Source organism: Bubalus kerabau, chromosome 20 (assembly GCF_029407905.1).
Source record: "Bubalus kerabau isolate K-KA32 ecotype Philippines breed swamp buffalo chromosome 20, PCC_UOA_SB_1v2, whole genome shotgun sequence".
NCBI lineage: Eukaryota > Metazoa > Chordata > Mammalia > Artiodactyla > Bovidae > Bubalus > Bubalus kerabau.
In genome coordinates, this window is record NC_073643.1 from 40,769,905 (window position 1) to 40,794,739 (window position 24,835).

Sequence of the window (24,835 nt, forward strand, 5' to 3'; positions counted from 1 at the left end):
AACACTATATACTCTAGAAAGCAGAGTTTGTCAAGCTCAGCACTTCTGACATGTGGGCCAGAGAATCCTTTATTGCAGAGGGCCATCTCAGGTGTGGTGTGTTTAGCAGTGTCCCTGGGCTCCACTCACTTAACTCCATCCCCGCTGGTGATCATTAAAAAAGGGTCTCCGACATTGCCCAACATCCCCTAGGGGGCAAAATTACTCCACCTTCACCCCCACTGAGAGCTACTGCTGTACAGGGTGAGGCTGAGTTTCAACTGATGTTGTACAGGTTTTGCAAATAAGCATGGTACTTACAATGTCTGTAAATACTCCAGGCCTCATCAGATTGATCATTTTTGCAACCTGGAACACATCCACGGCATTTTCATTCTCCAGTTGCTGGGACAAGGTGGTGAGAGCACACAACATTCCTGCTGAAACCGCGCCATACCTTGGGGGCAACAAAAGAAAAAGCTATTGCAGAATCACCAGAAGACTGAATATACTGGAATGAAGTCACCATCACGCATTTCTATAGAAGCTAGGGAGCCTGTATTGATACCTATTCTGGAACACAAAAATGAATGAAATGCTGACAAGGGAAGAGATTTTAAGGTTAGCATAAAGGTGATACTTGTTCATAAATGTGGCCTCTGTTGAGACTGGTTTATCAGATGTTTAACTTGACGTCTAATTTGAAAAGTTCAAAATCAGACTTGTGAGGGCAATAAGAAGATTTGACGTGAGGGAAGAGTTGGGTGATATGATAGGAAAAATTATATGAGGATTTTAACTGGAGGCTATGAGCTACGTAGAAAGAGGCAAAAAGCTCTGGAAAAAAATTTTTTTTAAAAAAATTCCAAATGGCTAAACTGAACTTCCAGAATCTGAATAAAAATGGAAATCTATGGCCCAAAAGGCAGTCAGAAAATTTTCACAGGGAGTTTCGTATTTAGTAATTATTTCTGGCATGGAAGTGGAACTTTCCAAGTATGACCACCTTCTATAATATTCTTGGAAAAATATGTTTCTCTTTGCTTCACACACAGGCAGAAAAAAGACTTAGAAAGGGTAGCAGGTATTTTCATCAGGCCATTTCAAAATGCTTTCTTGACCCCAGTATTTAAGAACTATTCTCCTGCAATTTTCTACCCCATTACATTTAATTGTTTAATTCACTGGAATCTTATTCTTGTTTTGATGTAAGGTAGGGGTCTGACTTTAGTGGTTTTTCCAGTAGATAACTAGTGTGCCGGCATGTTACAGTGAACAGTCTCCTCTTTCCTCGCAGATTTAAGCTGCCTCTTTAATAATCTGCCAAATTCTCATATACACAGGCCTCATTCTGAACTCTGTAGTTTGGCCCTTTAATCTGCTTCTCTGGTTTTTGATACTGTATCTCCCCACAGTTGTTTACATTCCCTTAGGTTTTTAGTAGTCTTGATACTGATGAAGCAGGTTTACACAGCAGTCTTGGCTGCTAGCTGTACAGTTACTGTTTCACTTTTAGGGCTTCAGACACATGTATTTGCATTTTTCACTTGTACACTCATTTCCATACACCTCTACCCTCCTACCTCATCCCATTCTACCTTATATTAACTGATATTGGACTGTCAAGGAATATAAAAAGAAGTTGTTGGGATTTTAGTTGGGCTGCATTGAATATCTTAAGTAGATCTGAGGAAATAAACCTCTTTTTGAGCTTCTCTGTTCATGAACATATCTTTCTTTCCATTTACTCAGGTCTTCTATAGTTTTCAAGTAGATTTTATAGTTTTCTGCATGTTGTTGTTGTTGTTTAGCTGCTAAGTCGTGTCTGCCTCTTTTGGGACCCCATGGATTATAGCCCACCAGGCTCTTCCATCCATGGGATTCTCCAGACAAGAATACTGCCATTTCCTTCTCCAGGGGATCTTCCTGACCCGGCGATCCAACCCCCGTCTCTGGCGTCGCCTACACTGGCAGGCAGGTTCTTCACCCCTGAGACACCAGGAAAGTCCAGTTTTCCGTGTAGTCTTTCCCAGTTTCATTTTAGGCTGCTTCGTAGGTAGGTTCTGTTATTCCAGAGAATGGCCTCTCTTTAGGACATCAGTGTTTGGTTTCAGTGGATATATATATAGGGAAGTTGTTGATTTTTCACATGGTGAACTTGTATTCAGCCATGTAGAACTTTAAGTTCTAATAATCTGTGGATTCTCTAGGTCAGTTGGCTACACCGTCATCTGCCAGTAATGCCAATTATGTCTTTCTTTTATTCCTCTTACATCTTTTGCTTTTACTGCATTGGATAGGGTATCAATAGTCTTCCATTCTGACACTGGAAAGAGGTACCATATTGTGTTATGGGAAAGCGTCTACTTTCTTAATATTAAATAAAAGTATTTCTATAGACGTCTGAAAAGTAACATTTAACAAGTTAAAGAGAATGCTTTTGACTTTAAGTTTGCTCAGAGTGTTTTCTTTTGGGGATGGGGATCATGAATGGGTGTCATTTTATTGTATGTTTTCAAACATCTGTAAGTTTAAAAAAGTTCTAAAGTCCTGAATTCACTGAGAACAGTTTTTTTTGGTACCATTTAACTAGCTTTGTATTTCTGGGAGAAATCTTTTTAAATGATGTATGTAATTCTTTCAATATAACACACTGGGTTTTATTTGACAGCAATTTCTTCAGATCTTTGTATCCATATTCAAGTAAGTTAACAATGGCTTATACTGTTCCATTCCATTCTGGTGTTAGCTTTGTCTGTTTTCTTAATCAAGGTTACATTACATGTTTTCTCTGTGTGCTACTGTTCAAGCGTAGCCTGGTCAAAACGTAGTGGGCCTTGACAGGTTGAAAACTCTATGTACCAGGCTTATAAGTACTTTACATGTGCCAATGATTTTAATTCTCAGAAAAATCTAGGTACTATTAACATCCCCATTTTGAGGTTGAATAAATGCACATCCAGGTAAGTAACTGAGGTCATAGCTTGGGAGATGAGAGTTTTTTGCTGGGGCTGATACACATCGGGGGCTCAGAATAGAGACTGGTAAGTACCATATGTTCCCTAAGTATCGTTTATTATGATTAGGTAGGCTTAACAATTTATTGGTATAGCATTATAAATACTTTAAAATGTTTATTTCATTTCCTTTAAAACATTTATATAATTTTTAACCTGTTAGTAAAATACAAAGAATAGTAAGTAACCCTTATGGCTCTGTCACTAAATTAAAACAATCATCAGCTTGCAGCTGGTCTGATTTCATGTCTATTTCTGCCACATGTGTTTTGAAGCAAACCCCAGATTTTTAAATTCATTAATAAATCAGTATAAAATTCCAAAAGATAAGGACTTTAAAAATAAACATCATCTTATCACAATTAACAATTTTTAAAACATTTGAGGACTACAGGTTAAGTGGTAGATTTATTTTCTTCCCCAATGGTAAATTATGCCTTCTCTGCTTTTTCCACCATTTTCCAGAGTTATCTCTTGTTAATAAAATTTAAGCAATAAAGTTGATCTGCTTCCCGGGTGGCTCAGATGGTAAAGCGTCTGCCTGCATTGCGGGAGACCCAGGTTCGATCCTTGGGTCAGGAAGATCCCCTGGAGAAGGAAATGGCACCCCACTCCAGTACTCTTGCCTGGAAAATTCCATGGATGGAGGAGCCTGGTGGGCTACAGTCCATGGGGCCGCAAAGAGTCGGACACAACTGAGCAACTTCACTTTCACTTTCATCCTTGCCTCCATTTCATTACTATTTGCTTTCTTAGTACATTTTGTGGATTTATTTAGTTCTTTTTCTGGCTTTTCCAGTTGAAAGCTTAGTTTTTTTTTTTTTAATATTTTCTCCAATATATGGAGAGAGATATATATATACACACACACACACATTTTTTTCCCCTTCTGAGTGTGTATACCGTTAGGTTTTGAAATGTAGCGACTTCAGCATCATTTAGTTTTAGGAATCCGTAATTTCTATTTTCACTACCTCTTTTACCAGATGTAAGGACTTCAGGGTCTGGGTGTAAGAATTTGGGGTCTCATTTCTTTGCTGGTTTCTAAATAATGCATTATAATCAATGAATGTTGCCTTGTTATAATTTACCGGTTTTTTTTTTAGAATGTATTCAAGTTCCATTTATGGTAATTATAAATAAACCATCTATGTCTGAAGAGACTCTTGTAACTATCAGAGCCTCTGTGTTAAAAATTGGTCACCAATTTGACTCCACAGTCAAAGTGGGGCAGTACTGATTCTGAGTAATGGACTGTAGCCTGGATCCTTACTCCGCTTAAAGTAACAACTACTGTAAGTTCAAAATCCAGTAAAGTTTACATGTGAATCATCATCTTAAGAGATGCTCAGCGATGGTCAGGGTGTTTAAGCAGTCTTTACTCCCCCAATTTGAACTCCTAGTAGTTCCTCGACTACATACTGTGTTTCTTCCACCATCCCTGCTTTTGTCTTTCTCGCCCCTGTACTTGGAATGTCCTTCTCTTGGGTACAGACTTTAACATTTATGTATTTAATTTAGAAATGTTTAAATTACAAAAAACAGAACTTTAGAAATAGAGTTGACTTATAATGTTGTGCCAATCTCTGCTGTATAGCAAAGTGACTCAGTTAAACACATGTATACATTCTTTTTATTTTTTACTCTTTTCCATGAGAGTTTAAGCCAGAAAGTTCCCTGTGGAATATACAACAAGACCATGTTGTTTATCTGTCCTCTGTATAATAGGTTGCACCTACAGACCCCAAACGCCCCATCTACCCCCCCACTCCCCTTCTCCCGCTTCGCAAGCACAAGTCTGACCTCTGTGTGTGTGAGTCTGTTTCTGTTTGCAGGTAGGTGCATCTGTGCCGTATTTTAAATTCCACAAATAAGTGATACCCTATGGTATTTGTCTTCCTCTGACTTACTTCACTTAGTATGATATTCTCTAGGTCCATCCACGTTGCTGCAATGACATTATTTCATTCTTTTTAGTGCAAGCCTAGCATTCCACTGTGTACACCTCCTCTTTATCCATTCCTCTGTTGATGGGGGTACATACTGTTATAGGCCACTACTGGGTCAGCCTTGGTAATTATGGTTTTCAGATCTTTTCTCTGAATGTTACTATTCATTGTGTCCTGATAATTCATTTTAATGTCTCATCCCTTTATTCTTCCTCTTTCATCTCTCTCTCCATAGATCATCCCTTAGACCGATGTCAGACCTTCTGTATTTGACTTCCACATCTGAGTCTAATTGCAGTTTTGTCCATTCTACTACTAGCCCATCTCTTATCCTTTCCATTTATTAGCCTCTAATTTGTTCTAATTTCATAATAAGTGTTTTTGATTCATTAAATCTTTAGATCTCTGTGTGTATTATTTTAAAACAATTATGACTGCTCTTTTAACTCTGATTCACTGTATTTTTTCCTCTTGGTCATCATGTTGTCTTTCTTCAGATTCTAAAATGAACTGAGTTTTACCTTCTCATTGTAGCATAGCTGGGATTTCCCACCTCCTCCACCCCAATCATTTGTATTAATCTTTTTCAACATTTAACCTTTTAATCTCTGCTTAATTTGTTCTAGTGAAACTGTTAGGATCTCTTTTCCTTCTCCCTTTCAAGCTAACCATAGCCGTTAGTTAGGAAAGTCAGGAATTGCGTGTTTTATTATGCAGTGCGCACTCCATGTGGGATTACTCTGCCCTTTGCCTGGGGTGTCTTCCCTTAATACTTAGCCACTCTTAAATAAGTACCTAAATAAAAGGAAATTCCTACAAAATAAGACTTGAAACACGACAAGAAACTAGGGCAAATCAATCAAATGCACAGATACTTTAAAGTATCAGTCTTGAAAGACTGAAAAAGGCCATTCTTTTTCAGAAGTTTGGGAATTTAGGAGGATTAAAGGATGTTTGTCAAGTCTCATGCATTTGCACTTCACATTACAGAGACTTGGTGGAAAAGTGACACAGGTAATTTATAACTTAGCTGTACAAGAATAGTATATAAATTCCCTGCTTTGGTAGTTTGCCACTTTCTTAAAGGGCCCCCTTGAGGGCAACTGCGCTCTAACTCTTAGCTGTTACAATGTAATCTCTGTCAATGCCTCAAAGAAATGAAAGCATATTCCCAATGTACAGGAATGTTTTCAAGTGGCTCTGTCTATATTCATTTGAAGAGACATTGGGGTTCCTTGTATCATCAGTGTGTATAATACCTATGGCCTTTTGCCATTTAATTACACTGTTTACAACTTCATATAATTATTGTTGAAAGCAACTACTTTGTATAATAACAATTATTGTTGTTTTGCTTTTACAATGTTTTAAAAATCATAACCAAGATGGCAATTCAGGGGTAAAAACCCTGTCACTATGAAGGAAGTGAAGCTTCCTTTCAAAATCATTATGGCAGGAAGGAAAACAGAGTTAAAGCTTGAATATACATTAATCTTGGAATAATAAGACTTTTGGAAGTAGATGAGAAAATAAAGGCAAGTTATTCTGACTGGTGTGAGATTTACCTAACTGTAACTTTGATTTGCATTTCTCTAATAATGAGCAGTGCTGAGCATCTTTTCATGTGCCTGCTGGTCATCTGTATGTCTCCTTTGGGAAATGTCTATTTAGGTCTTCTGCCGACTTTTTGTTGGGGTTGTTTGTTTTAGGATATTGAGCTGCATGAGCTGTTTGTATATTTTGGAGACTAATCCCTAGTTGGTTACAGAGTTGGCAAGTATTTTCTCCCATTCTGGGGGCTGTCTTTTTGTTGTCTGTGGTTTCCTTTATTTGTGCAAAAGCTTTTGAGTTTAATTAGGTCTCATGTGTTTCTTATTTCCATTATACAGGAGATGGATCAAAACAGATACTGCTGTGACTTATGTCAAAGAGTGTTGTTCTATGTTTTCTTCTAAGAACTTTATCAAATCTGGTCTTGCCTTTAGGTTTTTAATTCGTTTCGAGTTATTTTTGTGTATGGTGTTGGTTGTTATTGTTCAACTGCTCAGTCATGTCCGACTCTTTGTGACCCCATGGACTGGAGCAGCCAGGCTTCCCTGTCCATCACCATCTCCCAGAGTTTGTTCAGACTCATGGCCATCCAGCCATCTCGTCCTCTGTCGTCCCCTTCTTCTCCTGCCCTCAATCTTTCTCAGCATCAGAGTCTTTTCCAATGAGTTGGCTCTTCACATCAGGTGGCCAAAGTATGGGAACTTCAGCATCAGTCCTTCCAAAGAATATTCAGGGTTGATTACCTTTAGGATGGACTGGTTGGATCTCCTTGCAGTCCAAGGGACTCTCAAGAGTCTTCTCCAACACCACAGTTCAAAAGCATCAATTCTTTGGCGCTCAGCCTTCTTTATGGTCCAGCTCTCACATTCATACATGACTACTGGAAAAACCAGTTTTGACTAGACCATTGTCAGCAAAGTAATGTTTCTGCTTTTTAATGTGCTATGTGGGTTTGTCACAGCTTTTCTTCCAAGGAGCAAGCATCTTTTAGTCACCATCTGCAGTGATTTTGGAGCCCCACGCCCCCCACCCCAAATGAAGTCTGTCACTGTTTCCACTGTTTCCCCATCTATTTGTCATGAAGTGATGGGACCAGATGCCATGACCTTAGGTTTTTGAATGCTGAGTTTTAAGCTAGCTCTTTTTCACTCTCCTCTTTCACTTTCATCAAGAGGCTCTTTAGTTCTTCAATTTCTGCCATATAAGGGTGGTGTCATCTGCATATCTGAGGTTATTGATAGTTCTCCTGGCAATCTTAATTCCAGCTTGTGCTTCATCCAGCCTGGCTTTGTTAGTAGTGATGCTTCCTAAGGCCCACCTGACTTCAGACTCCAGGATGTCTGGCTCTAGGTGAGTGAGATAACCACACCATCTTGGTTATCTAGGTCATGAAGATCTTTTTTGTATGGTTCTTCTGTGTATTCTTTCCACCTCTTCTTAATCTCTTCTGCTTCTGTTAGGTCCATACCATTGTGCCATTCATCTTTGCATGAAATGTATCTCTAATTTTCTTGAAGTGATTTCTAGTCTTTCCATTCTATTGTTTTCCTCTATTTCTTTGCACTGATCGCTAAGGAAGGCTTTCTTATCTCTCCTTGCTCTTCTTTGGAACTCTGCATTCAGATGGGTATATCTTTCCTTTTCTCCTTGGCCTTTAGCTTCTCTTTTCTCAGCTATTGGTAAGGCCTCCTCAGACAACCATTTTGCCTTTATGCATTTCTTTTTCTTGGGGATGGTTTTGATGACCACCTCCTGTACAATGTTATGAACCTCTGTCCATGGTTCTTCAGGCACACTATCAGATCTAATCCCTTGAATCTATTTGTCATTTCTGCTGTATAATCATTGGGTTTCCCTGGTAGTTCACCTGTAAAGAATCCACGTGCAATGTAGGAGACCTGAGTTTGATCCCTGGTTGGGAATGGGAAATAGATGGGGAAACAGTGGAAACAGTGTCAGACTTTACTTTTTTGGGCTCCAAAATCACTGCAGATGGTGACTGCAGCCATGAAATTAAAAGACACTCCTTGGAAGGAAAGTTATGACCAACCTAGATAGCATATTCAAAAGCAGAGACATTACTTTGCCAACAAAGGTCCGTCTACTTAAGGCTATGGTTTTTCCAGTAGTCATGTATGGATGTGAGAGTTGGACTGTGAAGAAGGCTGAGCACCAAAGAATTGATGCTTTTGAACTGTGGTGTTGGAGAAGACTCTTGAGAGTCCCTTGGACTGCAAGGAGATCCAACCAGTCCATTCTGAAGGAGATCAGCCCTGGGATTTCTTTGGAAGGAATGATGCTAAAGCTGAAACTCCAGTACTTTGGCCACCTGATGCGAAGAGCTGACTCATTGGAAAAGACTCTGATGCTGGGAGGGATTGGCGGCAGGAGGAGAAGGGGACGACAGAAGATGAGATGGCTGGATGGCATCACTGACTCGATGGACCTGAGTCTGAGTGAACTCTGGGAGTTGGTGAGGGACAGGGAGGCCTGGCGTGCTGCAATTCATGGGGTCGCGAAGAGTCGGACACGACTGAGCAACTGAACTGAACCGAACCCAGTCCAGTATTCTGGCCTGGAGAATTCCATGGACTATAGAGGAGTCCATGGAGTCGCAGAGTTCGACATGACTGAGCAACTTTCACTTTTTCACTGTATAATCATAAGAGACTTGATTTAGGTCAGACCTGAATGGCCTAGTGGTTTTCCCTACGTTCTTCAATTTGAGTCTGTATTTTGCAATAAGAAGTCCATGATCTGAGCCTCAGTCAGCTCCCCATCTTGTTTTTGCTGACTGTATACTGCTTCTTTATCTTCAGCTGCAAATAATATAATTAATCTGACTTTGGTACTGACCACCTGGTGATGTCTATGTGTATGGTGTTAGAGAACATTCAGATTTCATTTAAATGTAGGTGTCCAGTTTTCCCAGCACCGCTTAATGAAAAGACTGTTTTTTCTCCATTGTATATTCTTGCCTCCTTTGTACGTTGATTGTAAGTGCATGGGTTTATTTCTGGACTTTGTATCCTGTTCCACTGGTCTGTATTTCTGTATCTTGTAGTATAGTCTGAAGTCAGGAAACCTGATTCCTCTGGTTCTTTTTTCTTTCTCAGGCTTGCTTTGGTTATCTGGAATCTTCTGTGTTTCCATACAAATTAAAAAAATCTCTTGTTCTAGTTCTATGAAAATGCCATTAGTAATTTGATAGGGATTCACCAAATCTGTAGATTAACCTGGGTAGTATATTTTAACATGTTCTTGGATTGGAAGAATCAATATTCTCTCTCTCCATCGGTTGGTGTAGTCTTCAAGTTCTTTCATCAGTCTCTCAACAGTTTTCAGAGTGCAGACCTTTTGCCTCCTTGCATAGGTTTATTCCTAGGTATTTTATTCTTTTTGATGTGATGGTAAATAGGATTGTTTCTTTAACTGGAAATGCTTTACTGGTAATAATTTTTGAGCAAGGGGTCCTATGTTTTCCCTTTACCCGGGAGGGACCTTACACCTTAGTAGCTGGTGCTGGCTCTGCCTTGCTAACCAGATACACGTGCACACAGGCCCTAGGACCTACCTCTGCAGCCCTCGTTTCCTCACACAGGAAGAGCAGATCCTAAAATTACTCCCCTCATGGGGTGATTTTGAGGATTAAAGGAAGGATTCAATTAGTTCTAATTGAGGGGGTGTCTTTACAGCAGCTGGTACAGAAAGCAGTCCATATATTTCAGCATTTGCTATACATCTCAGGTCACAATTAACAATTATTGAAAACCCCCTCAAAGAGCTTTTGCTTATTTGGCCGTTAGCTATCAGTCTTTATCAGACATCAGAGCTGAGAAAACATTGAAACACACAACCATGCAAGCACACATTCCCTTCGCTGTTAGAGTGGGGATGTCATCTGGGTCAGGTGGCTCTGAAAAACTCCACTGTACACTCAGAGTAAGAGTGAACAAGGCAACCAGTATCCTTGTATTATTCTGAAAACTGTTGTGTCCACTTGGAATACCTGGAAGGGTCCTAAGGGACCACCCTGCCGCCCTTCCCAATCGGGGACCCTCAGATCCCACCCTGAGAACTGCTGAATGAAATCAGCCCGCTCTAGCATCCAACAGGGTGGCAGCCTTCACACAAGAAACTAGCCTTTTCGTTCTGTAAGTGAAGGTCTAATCTACTACTGTCTCATAAAATGGTGTAAGAAAGAACCATGACTGTGTTCCACACTCTTAGGAAAATAGGCTCTGTGTTTACCATTTGACAGTAATGATACAGATCAGCCTCTGGATAGGACTGTCTTGAACAGACGAACATAGGAAGCTGAGAACAAAGCAGTTTGCCTTTAACCTATGCCTGTGCTCAAACTGAATGAGTGTACTTTTCGTTGAAGCTTTACCCTTAGAGATCGTTTTATCTAGAAACTCATTCACCTGGCACACAGCTGTAAGGACCAGGCAGACAGCACAGAGTTTGTGTGCTAGAAGTTTAACTCTCTGTCAGTGGAAGCACCCATCTATTTTTTGACAGAGCTTAAAAAACTTTGTAAATTGGCTTTATAGTCCACAGATGAATGGAAGCAGGTAAAATAACAAAAACAAGGCTCTCCGGGGAAAGTTCATACATAAGCACATATCCTAAATAACAGGTAAGTCATCCTAACTTGAAACACGGTACCAACTCATACCAGTATTATCTACTACCCACTGTTTGTCAGGCATGGGGCTTCACTCTACAGAGAATGGGACAAATGGGTTTGCACTGCTGGTCTCTGCATTGTGGGGCTGACAGTCATGTATACAAGCAGTGAGAAGCGCATCTGATAAACAGGAATGGCACTGGTAAAGATGTGCTGTCTGTAAATGATCACCTCTGGGATGAATCAGAGACAATTTCAAAGAGAGTGCCTTTTGAGGTGTGTGTGGAATGAAAGAACAGGAGGACTGGGATGGTAGCCAGAGGGCAGTAGACTTCAACCAGATTGCAGAAGGATTTGGAAACTGTACTGCAAGCGTGTGGAGCATCTGCAAGCCCCGGGGGCCAACGATACGTGGAGGTGAGGGGGCACAAGAAGGACTTGGATGTCTTTCTGGTTTGTACAACTAAGTGGATGGGAGCAGGATGGGAGGCTGAGTTCGGACCTACAGATACTAGACTTGAGGTGTCTGTAGGCTAGCAGGAAGGGATATTTAGAGGTGCAAAAGGTAAGATGGAAACTGAAAGTTAACTGGCATTCAGAGTGCTGTACTAGAGCAACTACTTAAAAGCTTCAAATTTGCTCAAGTAATGTAGAAAAATAGTTTTAATGGACTCACTTCTCTCTCAAAGATGGTGGATAAATGAATGAACACTTGATCTCCGGGGGCTTTTCATCCAGCTCGCCTATGTAACATGTGAAGATGCACGAGTGTAGGATTAACTTGCTCTTTTCTTATTTAGACCTAAGAACAAGCTATATCTGATTAAGTCCAGAGCTAACATATGCAGCATGTAGTGTCAAATGAAAATCACTGCCTAAGACAATCCACCCCAAAGCTGTATGTAGATGAATGAATCAAACAGGTCTGTTAAAATTGTACTCCCCCCCCTCCTTTCTCCGTTCTCTAATATAAAATCAGCTGCATTCCTGACTTAAGGGCAGATCTTTGGAGTACTATTAATACCAAAAAATCCACCACAAAACTGGGCAGCAGCATTAGCATTTGGTCTGAATTGCTAAAAGCTGGTAAAATCCAGAAGGTATTTGAAAAGCTAACCCAGATTAGTTGGGGGGGGGGGTACTCTAGAAGCAGTCCTCCCTTTCTGCTATCACTGCGTATCCTATAGACCAGGAGCAAGTACCTAGTTCTTTTGAGGCTGTGTCATTTAAACACTACTGCTTCCAGGGATCTTACTGCTGGTGGTTTAACTTTTGTCCAACTCTTGGGACACCATAGACTGTGGCCTCTTAATTCTTCTTAATCTAAGAGGCAGGCTACCATTTTGGAATAGTCACTATTTTAAAAAGACCATCAGACTCCTTGGAAGGAGCCGATCATGTGGCTTGCTTCAAACTGGTGAAGTACTGACCTCAGCCAGCAGTCTCTGTGCATTTCCTACGACAGGGACAGTTCAAGGCAAAGGCTTATTTTATAAGCTTTACTGTGAAATGTATCAATAGCTACACTAGCAGAGGGGGTGGTAATTGAACAGTAAACGCCTAACAACTTGCTGACTAAGGAAGCTACCTACCTTGGAACTTGGGGCAGAGGCTTGTGAGATTTGAAACCATCTGCCACCGTCTGGCAGGTCAAGTCCCACCTATGAAGTCTGACTCCAGATATTCGTACACCATTAGGTATATCTAGGACCCTGTCCCTCTCATTCAAGTGACAGTACGCTGGGTTTGAAGTCCATTCAGACACTTAGCAGCTTTGAGCTAAAAGCAAATCATGCTTTACCTTTAAACCTCCAGAGATGGTCAACTTCAAAACACATTGTAAACTATAAGTATTATTAAGAGTTAACTTTTTGATTACTAATCAACTAAACATGTTTTAAAAGGTATTCTACCTAGTGTTGGTTGAAAATCAGTGTAAGGATTTAAAGACAGTATAAACTATGACATGTAAATTAATATAAATGTAAACATGTAAATTATTGTCTAGTTTGTATTACTGAAACAGAAAACCTAGGAAAGCATGCAGACATATTGTGGTAGGCTAATATACAGTACTATCTAGAAAGATGAACCTATACTCCAGGAGAACCTGAAGCCTTTGACAAACTAAAATGCACATTTTACACAGGTACACACTAGAAACCACATGTTCCAGGTAGAAACCACAATATATGCACATTAGAAATATCCTGGAATTGTCGCACGCAGAGAGAGGGCTTGTGAAGTCTCTCTTTCCTCCCTCCTCCTATCACAATCACAGTGCAACAGGAAAATGAAAAAAACTGGTACATACTCATCATGGACAATAGTGGGGCCATCCCTTGTCAAGGCCTCTTCCTTGATGACGTTGATAAGCTCAAAAGTACTGCTGATGGGGGCATCCGGGTTGGGCCATTTGGGACACTGGAAATGTCGAACTTCGAGGACATAGTCATCCTGCAAGCAGCATGACATGAGTCACAGGTCATTTTTCACCTCATCCTGTCTATAGTCTTAACAACTAGAACTTGTTCCTGGGGAAGTAAATAGTATAGACAACTGAAAAATGTCATGATTGCCAGGAGACCCAAACCGCTGTGAGGAGGAAAGTACTGGGGAGGTCTGCCTGACAGGGAGCAAACAAGCTCGGTGGTGTGGTAGAGTAGTTGCTACACTTGTGTCCGAATCCTATCTGACGCCATGAACTACAGTCATGCTCCTCCGTCCATGGGATTCTCCAGGCAAGGATACTGGGGTGGGTTGCCATTTTGTTCTCCAGGGGAGCTTCCTGTCCCAGTGATTGAACCTGTGTCTCCTGAACTGCAGGCAGCTTCTTTACTGCTAGGCCACCAGGGAAGCAACAAATGAGGTTATCCTAGTGAAATAGAATCCTGTTCAGGCAAACATTTTAAGGGACAACAAACTATAAGAGACTTTATATCCTATTCTATCTTATCTATAAAAATAAAAACAAGGAAGGGGAAAGGACATCAGTATTTAATTTACTAAATAAGATAACTCCCCTCTTAACCACTCCATAGGAAGATAGTTAATTACTCATCAAAATGTTGTGTATTTTTTTTAATGTATAGTCTTAATATTATCACCTCTGCAACATATTATATTGTAAGGCTTACATTTCTGATGGCAAAGTAACCACAGAGCTCTAGTATATTGTTCTTATAATCAGGTCAACAAGCCTATTTGTATGCATGGTTAATCAGAGGAACTGCTACATTTCATCCTTCCACCTGGAAAAAGCAAATACTTGAAGGAAGCAAAAAAGGAAGTGTGCACATTTAAAATTAGGTCATACTCAGGACGCCCGGGCCTGTCCTCAGGGTGGTATATTACTTCATTGTCACTTAGAATCACCCAGGACCCAGGTACAGCTGTTACCAAGGGCCTGAGGTTAGGGTTACCTGTGTAGCTTCAAGGATAAAGTCATGGATGATGATTTGCTCTTCATTAGAGAGGCACAGTCTGTCTTTGCTGATAAGGGTGACGGTAAAGGCCTCACAGTTCATGGATTCTTCTCGACTGGGCCAGTATACAAACTCATCTTCAGCCTACAGGCACCAAAGAAAAAAAAAATTCTTCTGCAGGGCTGTCAACCATTTGTTCTTGAATTTTCGTACCAATTTCTTATGTTTGCAATTTCCCATAATTTGGGATCATCTTTTAAGTTTGGTTCATAGAATTATTGATATACTTATATTGCATCATGCTGAGGTCAGTGGTTATTATATTTTATTGTAAAACACAATCACTATTTTTTGGCACCTCTCATCTATGTTACTCTAACAACCAAAAAGGCTCCTTCTGTAGGGGATGTCTAACCCCTAGCTGAGAAATGCTGTGTAATGGTTAAGTGTGAGAATAAAAAAGGAGATATGATCTCCTATCCTATCAATTTTATTATTTCACAGTGGCTTAGTGCAATTAAGATATGCTAATTGTTGTTCTATGGATTATGTTATTAAGAGTTCTACAAGTTGACTAGCATTTTCCAAAAGACTTTTTGTAAACATTATCTTATGTACTTTTCTTAATACACTAGTGAGGGAAGGAGGTTTTTATCTTCCGTCTTTGTAGATGAAAACACCAAGGCTCAGACAGGTCCATAAATAAGCATGCTAGCTATAAGTATAAGGTGCTTTGTAAAAGGGCAGTTAAGCTGTCAATGTTAAGACTTCAAGTCTTTCAGTCTTGAATCAGGCAAGCTTTAAATGTTTATCTATTTTAAGATTAAAGATAAATATTCAGTAACAAACTACAGTACATACAATAGATAAGCAATAACAATTTACAGCTCAGGGAGCAATATTCAAATATCTTATAATAACCTGTAATGGAAAAGAATCAGAAAAAATAACTAAATCACTTAGCTTTACACCTGAAACTAATACAATATTCAGGCTTGATACTTGAATTCTTTCCCTGAAAACTATGAACAAAGATAACCATTGCCTAGGTTGGAGACTGAGAAATAAATCATCATGATGAGCCTCGTCTCCTTTTTCTCATCAGTTCAAATGGCAAATTACAGTTTGCTTGTAATATATAGATTTCTATGGGCATTTTCCTGAAAAAGCCTAGACACTATACTAGTGAAGTCAGAAATAATTCTGAATAATGTTCATAGCAAGGTTTTGTTTAATCTTACATTGTTGCATTAGAAATGAGCCAACAGTCCAATAAGACTTATCACCCTTTCAAGTTTCAATATAGCTTATTGCCAAGTACATTTTTATTTTTAAAGCTCAGCATAAGGGGAAACAGATTAGCAATCGGGTTTAGTCTATACAAAAGAAGTCTGTAACTGTCTTGGATTTTAATACACTGTGCCCTAGGATATGGAATTAGAACCCTTTTAACGGATATTCTGGTGGATCAGCGGTAAAGAAGACACTTGCAATGCAGGAGACGTGGGTTTGATCCCTGAGTCAGGAAGATCCGCTGGAGAAGGGAATGGCAACCCACTCCAGTGTTCTTGCCTGGGAAATCCCATGCACAGAAAAGCCTGGCGGGATATAGTCCGTAGGGTTACAAAGTCAGACACCACTAAGCAACTAAAACAACAATGACATAATGATGAACAAGGCCTCTAAATTTGACCAAATACACAGATTAAGCATAGGACTGGATATAACCCTGAATAATCTGACTAAGCCTTAATTTCCGTAACAGAAAAGTGGGAATAATAAAACTATATACCCCAAATAACGATTATGATGATAATATGAATTAGAAATTCTCTAATTGGCCTACCAACTGCCAAAAGGAGTTAGTAATGGCAACCCACTCGGGTTTTCTTGCCTGGAGAACCCCATGGACAGAGTAGTCTGGTGGGCTACAGTCCACGGGGGTCACAAAGCCCACAACCGAGCAACTAACAAAATGGTGGAAGAAAGGCAGAAAGATAGTTTTGAACACAAGACAGTAAACTAGGGAATAAGGGCTCAACTTGACAGACTGACTTCAGTAGGACCTCTGGTCTCCCGGGTATTTTGCTCATGGATAAGGCACAGATGCCTTGGCCACAGTGACTTCTGGGCCATCCACAGAACCATGGTCTTGTAAAGTTACAGCAGTGATAAATAACAAAGCAAACAAAAAATGCAGAGACATCATCGTGTCCGGCTCCTTGCGGCCCCATGGGCTGTATAGCCCACCAGGTTCCTCTGTCCATGGCATTCTCCAAGCAAGAATTCTGGAGTGGATTGCCATTTCCTCCTCCAGGGGATCTTCCCAACCCAGGGATCGAACACAGGTCTTCTGCATTGCAGGCAGATTCTTTATCGATTCAGCCAGCAGGAAAGCCCTTAGAAAACACTACATCTGACTTTCCACCTCTGAGCTATGAGCGCGGACACGCAGGATTCCAGCATCGCCTCCGTGGGCCCGAGAGAGACCCGGAAGCGACAGGCCTGGGCCTGCAGCCTCGCTGTCCGTACCGCAGACTTACTGGATCCAGGCTCCCACTCGCCTGCCCATGCAAATGAGCTTGTGGGCAGAGCCGCTTTCAGTGGCTGTCCTCTGTTCAGGGAGGATAACAAAACACTGACTCATCCAACAAATGCACGTTTTAACAACCCTAAATGCCTCCAATTTCCATATGCCAAACAGAATAGACCCCTATTGCCAGCTAATTTGAAAATTTACACTCCAGTTTTTAGCTTAAGATTCTCAACTCTGTTGCCATTCTATCACACAGAAGCAGTCTTGGTATTCTGAAGCTGGAGCAGAAAGCGACAAAGTGAAGTTCCTACTGACTGGGCACACAGTCAAACGCATGTCATCAAGACTAGGGGTTCAGTCACATGCTGTTCTTTGCTGATTAAAAAACTCACTACTCTTGACACTCAAGGAAGCAGATCGTTTTTGTTTTTGTTTTTACTGTGTGCTTCCATGTCCTCATAGTAACTTCTGAAGACCCAACTGATTGAAAACTTCGGGCAATGAGAATGCAGCGGTAACACTCAAACTTGTTTTCATAAACGTGTGCACCCTTCTCCTCTAGGGTCTTAGACACCTCAGTTGTTGTTCAGTTGCTAAGTCGTGTCTGACTCTTTGTGACCCACTGGACTGTAGCCCGCCAGGCTCCTCTGTGCATGGGATTTCCCAGGCAAGAACACTGGAGTGGGTTGCCATTTCCTTCTCCAGGGGATCTTCCTAACCCAGGTGTCCTGCATTGGCAGGTGGATTCTTTACCTCTGATCCACCGGGAAGTCTGGAGACCTCAATAGGGAAGGACTAAAGGGAGGAGAAAAAATTAGTAGCTTAGTCGAGGTCTTTAAAAAGCACTGTTAATTTCCAACAAAAAAGCCTCTCCTTTTCTCCTTCCTTCCCTGTAACAGATCTGGCTTGCCTATGGAATGGGGGGGTAAATGATGATACATTATTAGTACTTTTGATAATGATTTTTTTTTTTTTTGGCTGGGAAACATTTCTATGATGTGGGGTCGGACATATACAATAACAAAATAAGGCAAGTGAATCAAATCATGGCTGTAATTATTTGTATATATGCCCCTGGGCAAACTAGTTCCCTCAGTTTTCTGAGCTCCTAAAGGAGGTGAAGAGAGTACCTATGTCAGCAAGTTGTAGAAATGATTTAATGAGCTAATACATGTGAAAACAAGCTCATATAATCAATACACGTTGACTACTGTTACTGCTCATTTGTTTTCAACAGTGACATGTGGCAACTAAGAGATCAGGGTCAGTTCATACACTAGTGAGGTTGGAGACAGAACTTTTTTCCAAAACCTTCTGTCACCTACCGTGTACAGTAGAGTTGAGGGGTCCTACCACCAGGAATCAGAAATCAAGGATTGGAGCAGACCTATGAAATGAGCAGTCTGCATTCCCTCCCCCAGCGCATGCAGACACTACAGCCCTATTCCAAGGTCATGAATGCGCGCGGCCTCACGGGCCCAGAAATGCAGAACAGGCGCGCCTCACTCACCAAGCTCTGGTTGTCCGGCAGCATGACGATGATCTGCGCGTTGTGATCCCAAATCATCCTCCAGAAGTCCTTGGTGGTGTGCGGCAGAGGGTGCTGGGTTATAATAAACTCATTGCTCCTGTAATAGCCCTTTAGTTAGGAAGATGAAAAACCAGCGATTATGAGCGTCTTATTCTAACTCCGCGATAGTCAAACACATTCATGAAATAAGACCAGCATGGTGCTAACCTCACTGAAACAATCCAAAGAGGCTCTCAGTGCACTTGGCTAATTTTTAGATGTACTTCTGCTAACACGTAGAGACAGTTTTCTCTCCATGTCCTATTCACTTCTCATTCCCCCTGCTGTTTTTACTTAACAGTAATTTCAACATGTATTCCAAGACTAGATGGGTGAAATCAATAAGATCACTTCCTTAACAAGCTTGTTTAAGCATTTTTGTGTCCTCATGGATTAGGTATTCTTTGTTAAAGGTTTCCAGATGCAGAAATCCCTCAAATTTTGATATTACACATTGAGAAAGTATTTGAATAATCAAAGCCGCATAGGTGGTGTCTGCTCTTTAGCACCATTCAGTGTAATCGGCTTCACTTATAACGAACTGTTGACTCTCACCATGATATAAGAAGCATTAATGTAGTCCGTTCCTTTCATTCCAGGCAACGGTGCAAGACCCACTCGAGCACGTTCAGCTATGACAAAAAAAAAAAAACAAACACATTTGCCTTGGTTACCCACACACCATCAACAGCACCTTCTCAGAGTTACCTGATGAGCCATAGAGTCCCTTAGCTCCTGTTTCTTTTTGGGTCCTGTTTCTTTTTAAGATTTACCTATGTTGTTAACCAAGCTAAAGCATTATCAGCTAAGACTGAATGTAAAAGGGCACTTTACACGTCCATCTGCATGTGCCCAGAGGGACGCAGGCATTATGGGAATAACATGCAACTGTGGGAGACACTTTCTCAGCAGGTCACGAAGAAGCTAGAGACGAAAGAGGAGCTGAGGTCACTGTTGACCCCGGTCTGATGTTCCTACAATTAGACCAACATACTGCACTCTGCTCTTCCACATCCCCTTACCTCTCTATCTTTCTGTTCAGGAAGCACTTAGAAAATCTTGGCCTTTTTCAATCAAGAGAATCTCTCCACCGATTCCCTATGTCTGTTTCTATAGCATACACACAATGTCCTCTGCTGAGTCCCAAGTTACTTATATGATGGTCACCACCTATAAAGTGTCTTGGTCTCAGTTGACAGGATAATTTAATAATTGTAGTTCCAGTTGGACAGATTAAACCAGGACTCTCTATTTTCAGAGAGCATTCACGCCACAGTGACAACAACTTTACCTTTCTTTTTAGGGTTTTAAGCTAAGACATGGTAGAAATACCCTAACTCTTCAATCTCGAGGTGAACTTGAAGCTAGATTTCCTGTCCCATAGACACAGCAACTTCCTGGTGCGGACAGCTGCCCCTCCCATCTGTCCTGTTTGTCCTAAGTATAACTTTTCCCCGTGGTGGTGGTTGCCTCTTTACCTAACACACAAAATCTCAAGAAAAGAAAAACACAGTCAAGTTGAACTGATGTTAAGATCTTACATGGCACGACTGAAGAGTTTCGGTTCTTTTCTTTGTTGCACTCTTTCTGAGCACTGAAGCATTCCACATATTTTGCATTGCACTGTGTGACCAGCTGAAAGAAAAGCAGCATTTTCGTTCATTGAAAGTCTCATTCAAAGGACTATATTTGTGCATGTGTTAACTTACTGTGGCAAACATCTTTCAGTATGTACATAAACATCAAATCATACCTTGTGTCCCCTAAACCAAGAATTCTATCTCAATAAAGCTTGGAAAGACAACAGAACAAAAACAAAGCTATAACTGATCGCATCTGCTTGATGATCTGGCAGAAATGCCAATGATCAGATAACTGATGGCTTTTGAACGTTTCTGCACCCTAAGAACACTTTGTGTCTCACTGGTGGCACTTTTCACAACTGTCTCGGTGGACTGAGTCTTGTTTTACTTACTTTTAGGCCTTAGGTTTCTTGATGGCAGGCTCTATGTAAGCAGTATTTATTGAATAATGTGGATTGACTGAATGAATTCTTTGGATTTATTGAATTACTGTGGATTTTCCCATACACTCTCTACTAGAGTGTCTGGGAACGGTCTCCTGCTCTACCTGCTTTACAGCTACACTGTCCAGGGCCCTGGAGGCAGCCTGAGTTTCTGTTTCTTGTGTTTTCTTTCTAGGTAAGTTCTACACCTGTAAAAGAACAAACAACCCAGTCTCCTTTGATGAATTTTTTAAAACAAGGTATAAACAAATGTTTCAGGAACAAACGGCAGAATTTTAAAAATACTGGTACTCAACACTGCTATATTTAAAATGGATAATCAACAAAGAGGTATTGTAGAGTACAGGGAACTCTGCTCAGTGCTACGTGGCAGCCTGGATGGGAGGGGAGTTTGGGGGAGAATGGATACATGTCTATATATGGCTGAGTCCTTTTGCTGTCCACCTTAAACTATCACAACATTGTTAACTGGCTATGCCCCAATAAAAAAATCATTTTTTTAACAAAATAAGTATTTTTAAAGAATTCATTTTCAACATTCAAAATAAGACACTATGTCCTCACTATTAATTAACTTAATGGTTTTTAGAGTGGGTAGGACATTGTAAAAGGAGACCTGGAAATATAAAGTTGTTATGACTGAACCTGGTGAAATTAATCTATTTTTCATTTCATATCACTTGTTATCATTTGCTTGACAGTCTCATTTCTTCAGCGGAGATTCAAAGGAAGGTTTCAGCGTCTACGGAAAGTTTTACCATGAAAATGAAAACTGCAGTGATTCATCTCATTCTTTTTATCTTGACACAAAATGAGAAACAGAACAATGTGCAAAAAAGACAGATTTTTAAAGTGTAATGAGAGACTGCTAAATAGGAGGCATTCAGTACTTTTGAGATGGCTAAACTGCTCTGACCTTAATTACTTTAATAGTTCTTATAGTCTCTCTTTTCACCTCATTTCACTCAATTCCATATAACCCTAACTGTCTTCACACCTTGTGCCCCTATCAAAGAGAAAAAAACCCCATTTAGGAAAAATTAACCTTTTCTCTAGTTTTGTTTAGTAAGTCTTTTTTAGTTTCTAAATCATCTACTGGGATAGTCTTTCAAAGAGCTCAGCTTTTAAGATAATGTCAACAAATAGCCGTTCTTCATAAGGGTAAGATAAATTAGGTCAGAAAATTTTTGATTGGAACAACAACATATTATGTCACTGTGGCCTGGGGCAAGTGTTTATGTTCAAATAAAGTTGTAAACTGTACAGAAGAAAATATAGCACGGCACTGTCTACTCAGACACCTACAGTCAAGTCGCAGCTTGATTTTCCCATGTATTACGTCTCAGGAGTACACAAAGTAATCCATCTCAGTCTAAACATTCATGCAAAAAAGACAAGACCCCTAAACTCAAGGCATTTCTTTACCTCCTTGCTTTTTGCCCAAAGAAATGTATTGAAAGCAGTACCTTGAACTGTTTTTCCAGTCGTGTCTTGCCTCCTACTCCTGGTATGAGGATGCTATTAACGTAACTGTGCAGCTGACTGGAAGACACTTCAGTCTCCTTTCCAAGAATGGCTTCCAACAAGGCATCGTGGATGAAAATGTACTGCTCCTACAAGGCAGAGGACATGACGGTCACCGAGGTGAGCTGTGATGGGATACCACCTGTTTCCTGCAGGAAATCTGCCTTCAAGGAGCTCCTCCCCTGGCAGGGAGCTCTCCGTGAATTCCCTCAGTACTCACTTCCTAATCCGCCAGAAGCGGCTTGAGGGCAGGGACTGCGTTGATGTCGGTTCTGTACTCCACACCACGCTCCGAACATGCAACGGGGAAACGCGTGTTCACTGGAGGGCTTTAGAACCATCCTCTCAGGCCAGACAATGTTTAACTCCCAGAGCAACGAATACACAGCGCTGGGTACAGTGTCCCAGCTTCATTTCACATCCACACAGAAGTGGGGAACAACCAGATATCCTCGTCAGGACACCTTCCAATCCAAACCCCTGTAGATCTCTCCCAGCCCTGTCTGCTGCCGCTCCTTCACCCTTTCGTTCCAGCGCACGGAGACCCCACGTGGCCGCGCAGTCTCCCCTCACCTCAGTCTGGACGAGGTAGTTGCGCTGAGTCCTGATATGCTTCAGGAACCCCAGGACGTTGACTGTGCTTTTGTCTTTTATCTGCTGCAGCATGCTGTCAATGACGATGTAGGTGCCTGTCCGGCCCACACCAGCGCTGGAAGAAAGGCAGACCTCACCTAGCACACCTGCTGCTCGACCCCAGCACGGACCGCGGAAACCATCCTCCGCCTCTCTAAGGCCCTGAGAAATAACCCTGCTGTTCGGGGGACCCAGCGCAGGTTGTGATGAATGGAGAACGTCCACAAACGACAAGAGGATCCTTCCTCCCTCTTGAGTCTTGATGAGGAGGGAAGGCTACCTTCATACCTTGCATGAAAATAGAGACTATGTATACTTAAATAAAATATATATAAGCTACACACGAGCTTTCTTGGCCCTCCTTGTAGCTCAAGCAAAAGGATCTAAGTCCATGATGCCAGGGAGTCCAAGGCATCCCTCCTGGCAGCCGCGTGCCCACACCAGAAGCACTCCTTCAGAGGCATCACCTGGCTCCCCCACTCCCCCAGCAATCCTGGGGGAGCCCATCGTCCTTTCAACACAACCGCTTTCTGCCCACCAGACTCCCCAGTGGGCTCAGTATTGGAAAGTTCCTGTTGAAAAGGATACTTTCCTTCCATAATCCAGAGGTGGACTAGGAAGAGCCCACCTGGAAAAGCCAGCCTCTTTAATCCCACATCCTAACTGTTATTTCAGAAAAATAGGGAGACCCGAGTTCTGCCATATTGAACAACAAACTTCTTTTGGGCAGAATCTCTGCTCCCATCCCCCTAGCAGGTTCCCCGTCTGACACAACTCTGCTGAGACACAAGCTCTCTGGTAGACTCTCTCTTCTGTTTTAGTGATTGTAAATGGATTAGCAAATATGGAGAGTTCTTGTGGCACTCTAAACAGAAGACAGGCTCCAACTCCCGCTGCTCTGTGGGTGCCTATTAAGGGAGCTGCCCCAAAGAAGTGCCAAGGAAGCTGTGCAGCCATGTAACACACATCACAGAGGCAGCAACATCTGTCTGAACGCCCAAGCCAAGCAATCCAGTATGGCTCAGGAAACTCAAACAAGGGCTCTGTATCAAACTAGAGGGGCGGGATGGGGCGGGAGATGGGAGGGAGGTTCAAAAGGGAGGGGATATATGTATACCTATGGCTGACTCATGTTGAGGTTTGACAGAAACAAATTTCTGCAAAGCAATTATCCTTCAATAAATAAAAAAATACACTGAAAGCATTTTTAAACAACCAGCTGAGGTTGATTTCCAGGTGGCTCAGTGTAAAGAATCCGCCTGCCAATGCAGGAGACACAAGAGACATGGGTTCGATCCCAGGGTCGGGGAGATTCCCCTGAAGAAGGAAATGGCAACCCACTCTAGTATTCTTGCTTGAGAAACCCCACGGGCAGAGGAGCCTGGAGGGTATGGGATCGTAGAGTTGGACACAACTGAGCATTAATGTTACTATTTACTAAGGTTGTTTAAGGTAGTTTAGAAGGGAAAACAGGCTTTTTATGTGCTTTACAAAGGTATTTTATATAGTACCTGTAAGCTGAAAGCCTTTCACCCAGAAAATAAATACTATTCTTTGGAGAAACCCTACAGAAAAGCCATATTCAAAAACTCAAAAGCTCCTCAATGCTCTGTGGTGCCCTAAATGGAAAGGAAATCCAAAAAACAGGGGATATATGTATACACATAGCTGATTCACTTTGCTGTACAGCAAAAACTAACAAACACTCTAAAGCAACTATACTTCACTAAAAATTAAAAACCAAACCAAAAAAAAAAGCCTCAAAGTTTATAGTGTGGGAAGTTCTAAAGTTGTGTTTAAGGTTTTTATATATTAGGAGCTACCAACAATTGCCTTATAAAATAATGCTGGATTTTATCAATAATGAGATGGTGTTATCAAAACTGGAGACTCATCCTCAAAGAGTTCATTCTGTTTTACCCTAACAAGCAGCAGCTGCTTTCTTACTATTAGAGGACTATAGTGACCTCCTGTAACCCTCACAAGTCTCCG

The 24,835-nt window shown here is 41.2% G+C and overlaps 2 protein-coding genes across 12 annotated transcripts in view; one reads left to right on the forward strand and one right to left on the reverse strand.

The window, feature by feature from the left end:
• FEZF2 (FEZ family zinc finger 2) overlaps positions 1–24,835 on the forward strand; it is a 141,754-nt gene that overhangs the window by 102,900 nt on the left and 14,019 nt on the right. For 5 of the 7 annotated variants that reach the window (XR_008706012.1, XR_008706010.1, XR_008706008.1 and 2 more), the window contains one exon: positions 321–459. The exons of 1 other annotated variant lie outside the window; for it this stretch is intronic. The gene's annotated coding sequence lies outside the window, so the exon portion shown is untranslated. Of the gene's footprint in view, positions 1–320; positions 460–22,873; positions 23,176–24,835 lie in introns of those variants that run through there. One more of the 7 variants, XR_008706014.1, reaches the window with a different exon arrangement.
• PTPRG (protein tyrosine phosphatase receptor type G) overlaps positions 1–24,835 on the reverse strand; it is a 770,267-nt gene that overhangs the window by 1,163 nt on the left and 744,269 nt on the right. For all 5 annotated transcript variants that reach the window (XM_055557457.1, XM_055557454.1, XM_055557459.1 and 2 more), the window contains 8 exons: positions 22,784–22,919; positions 22,153–22,299; positions 20,202–20,295; positions 19,216–19,292; positions 18,601–18,729; positions 14,552–14,698; positions 13,444–13,586; positions 301–436 (listed from right to left, as the gene is read on the reverse strand). In XM_055557457.1, coding sequence (XP_055413432.1) covers positions 301–436; positions 13,444–13,586; positions 14,552–14,698; positions 18,601–18,729; positions 19,216–19,292; positions 20,202–20,295; positions 22,153–22,299; positions 22,784–22,919 — 1,009 coding nt within the window. The remainder of the gene's footprint in view (positions 1–300; positions 437–13,443; positions 13,587–14,551; positions 14,699–18,600; positions 18,730–19,215; positions 19,293–20,201; positions 20,296–22,152; positions 22,300–22,783; positions 22,920–24,835) is intronic.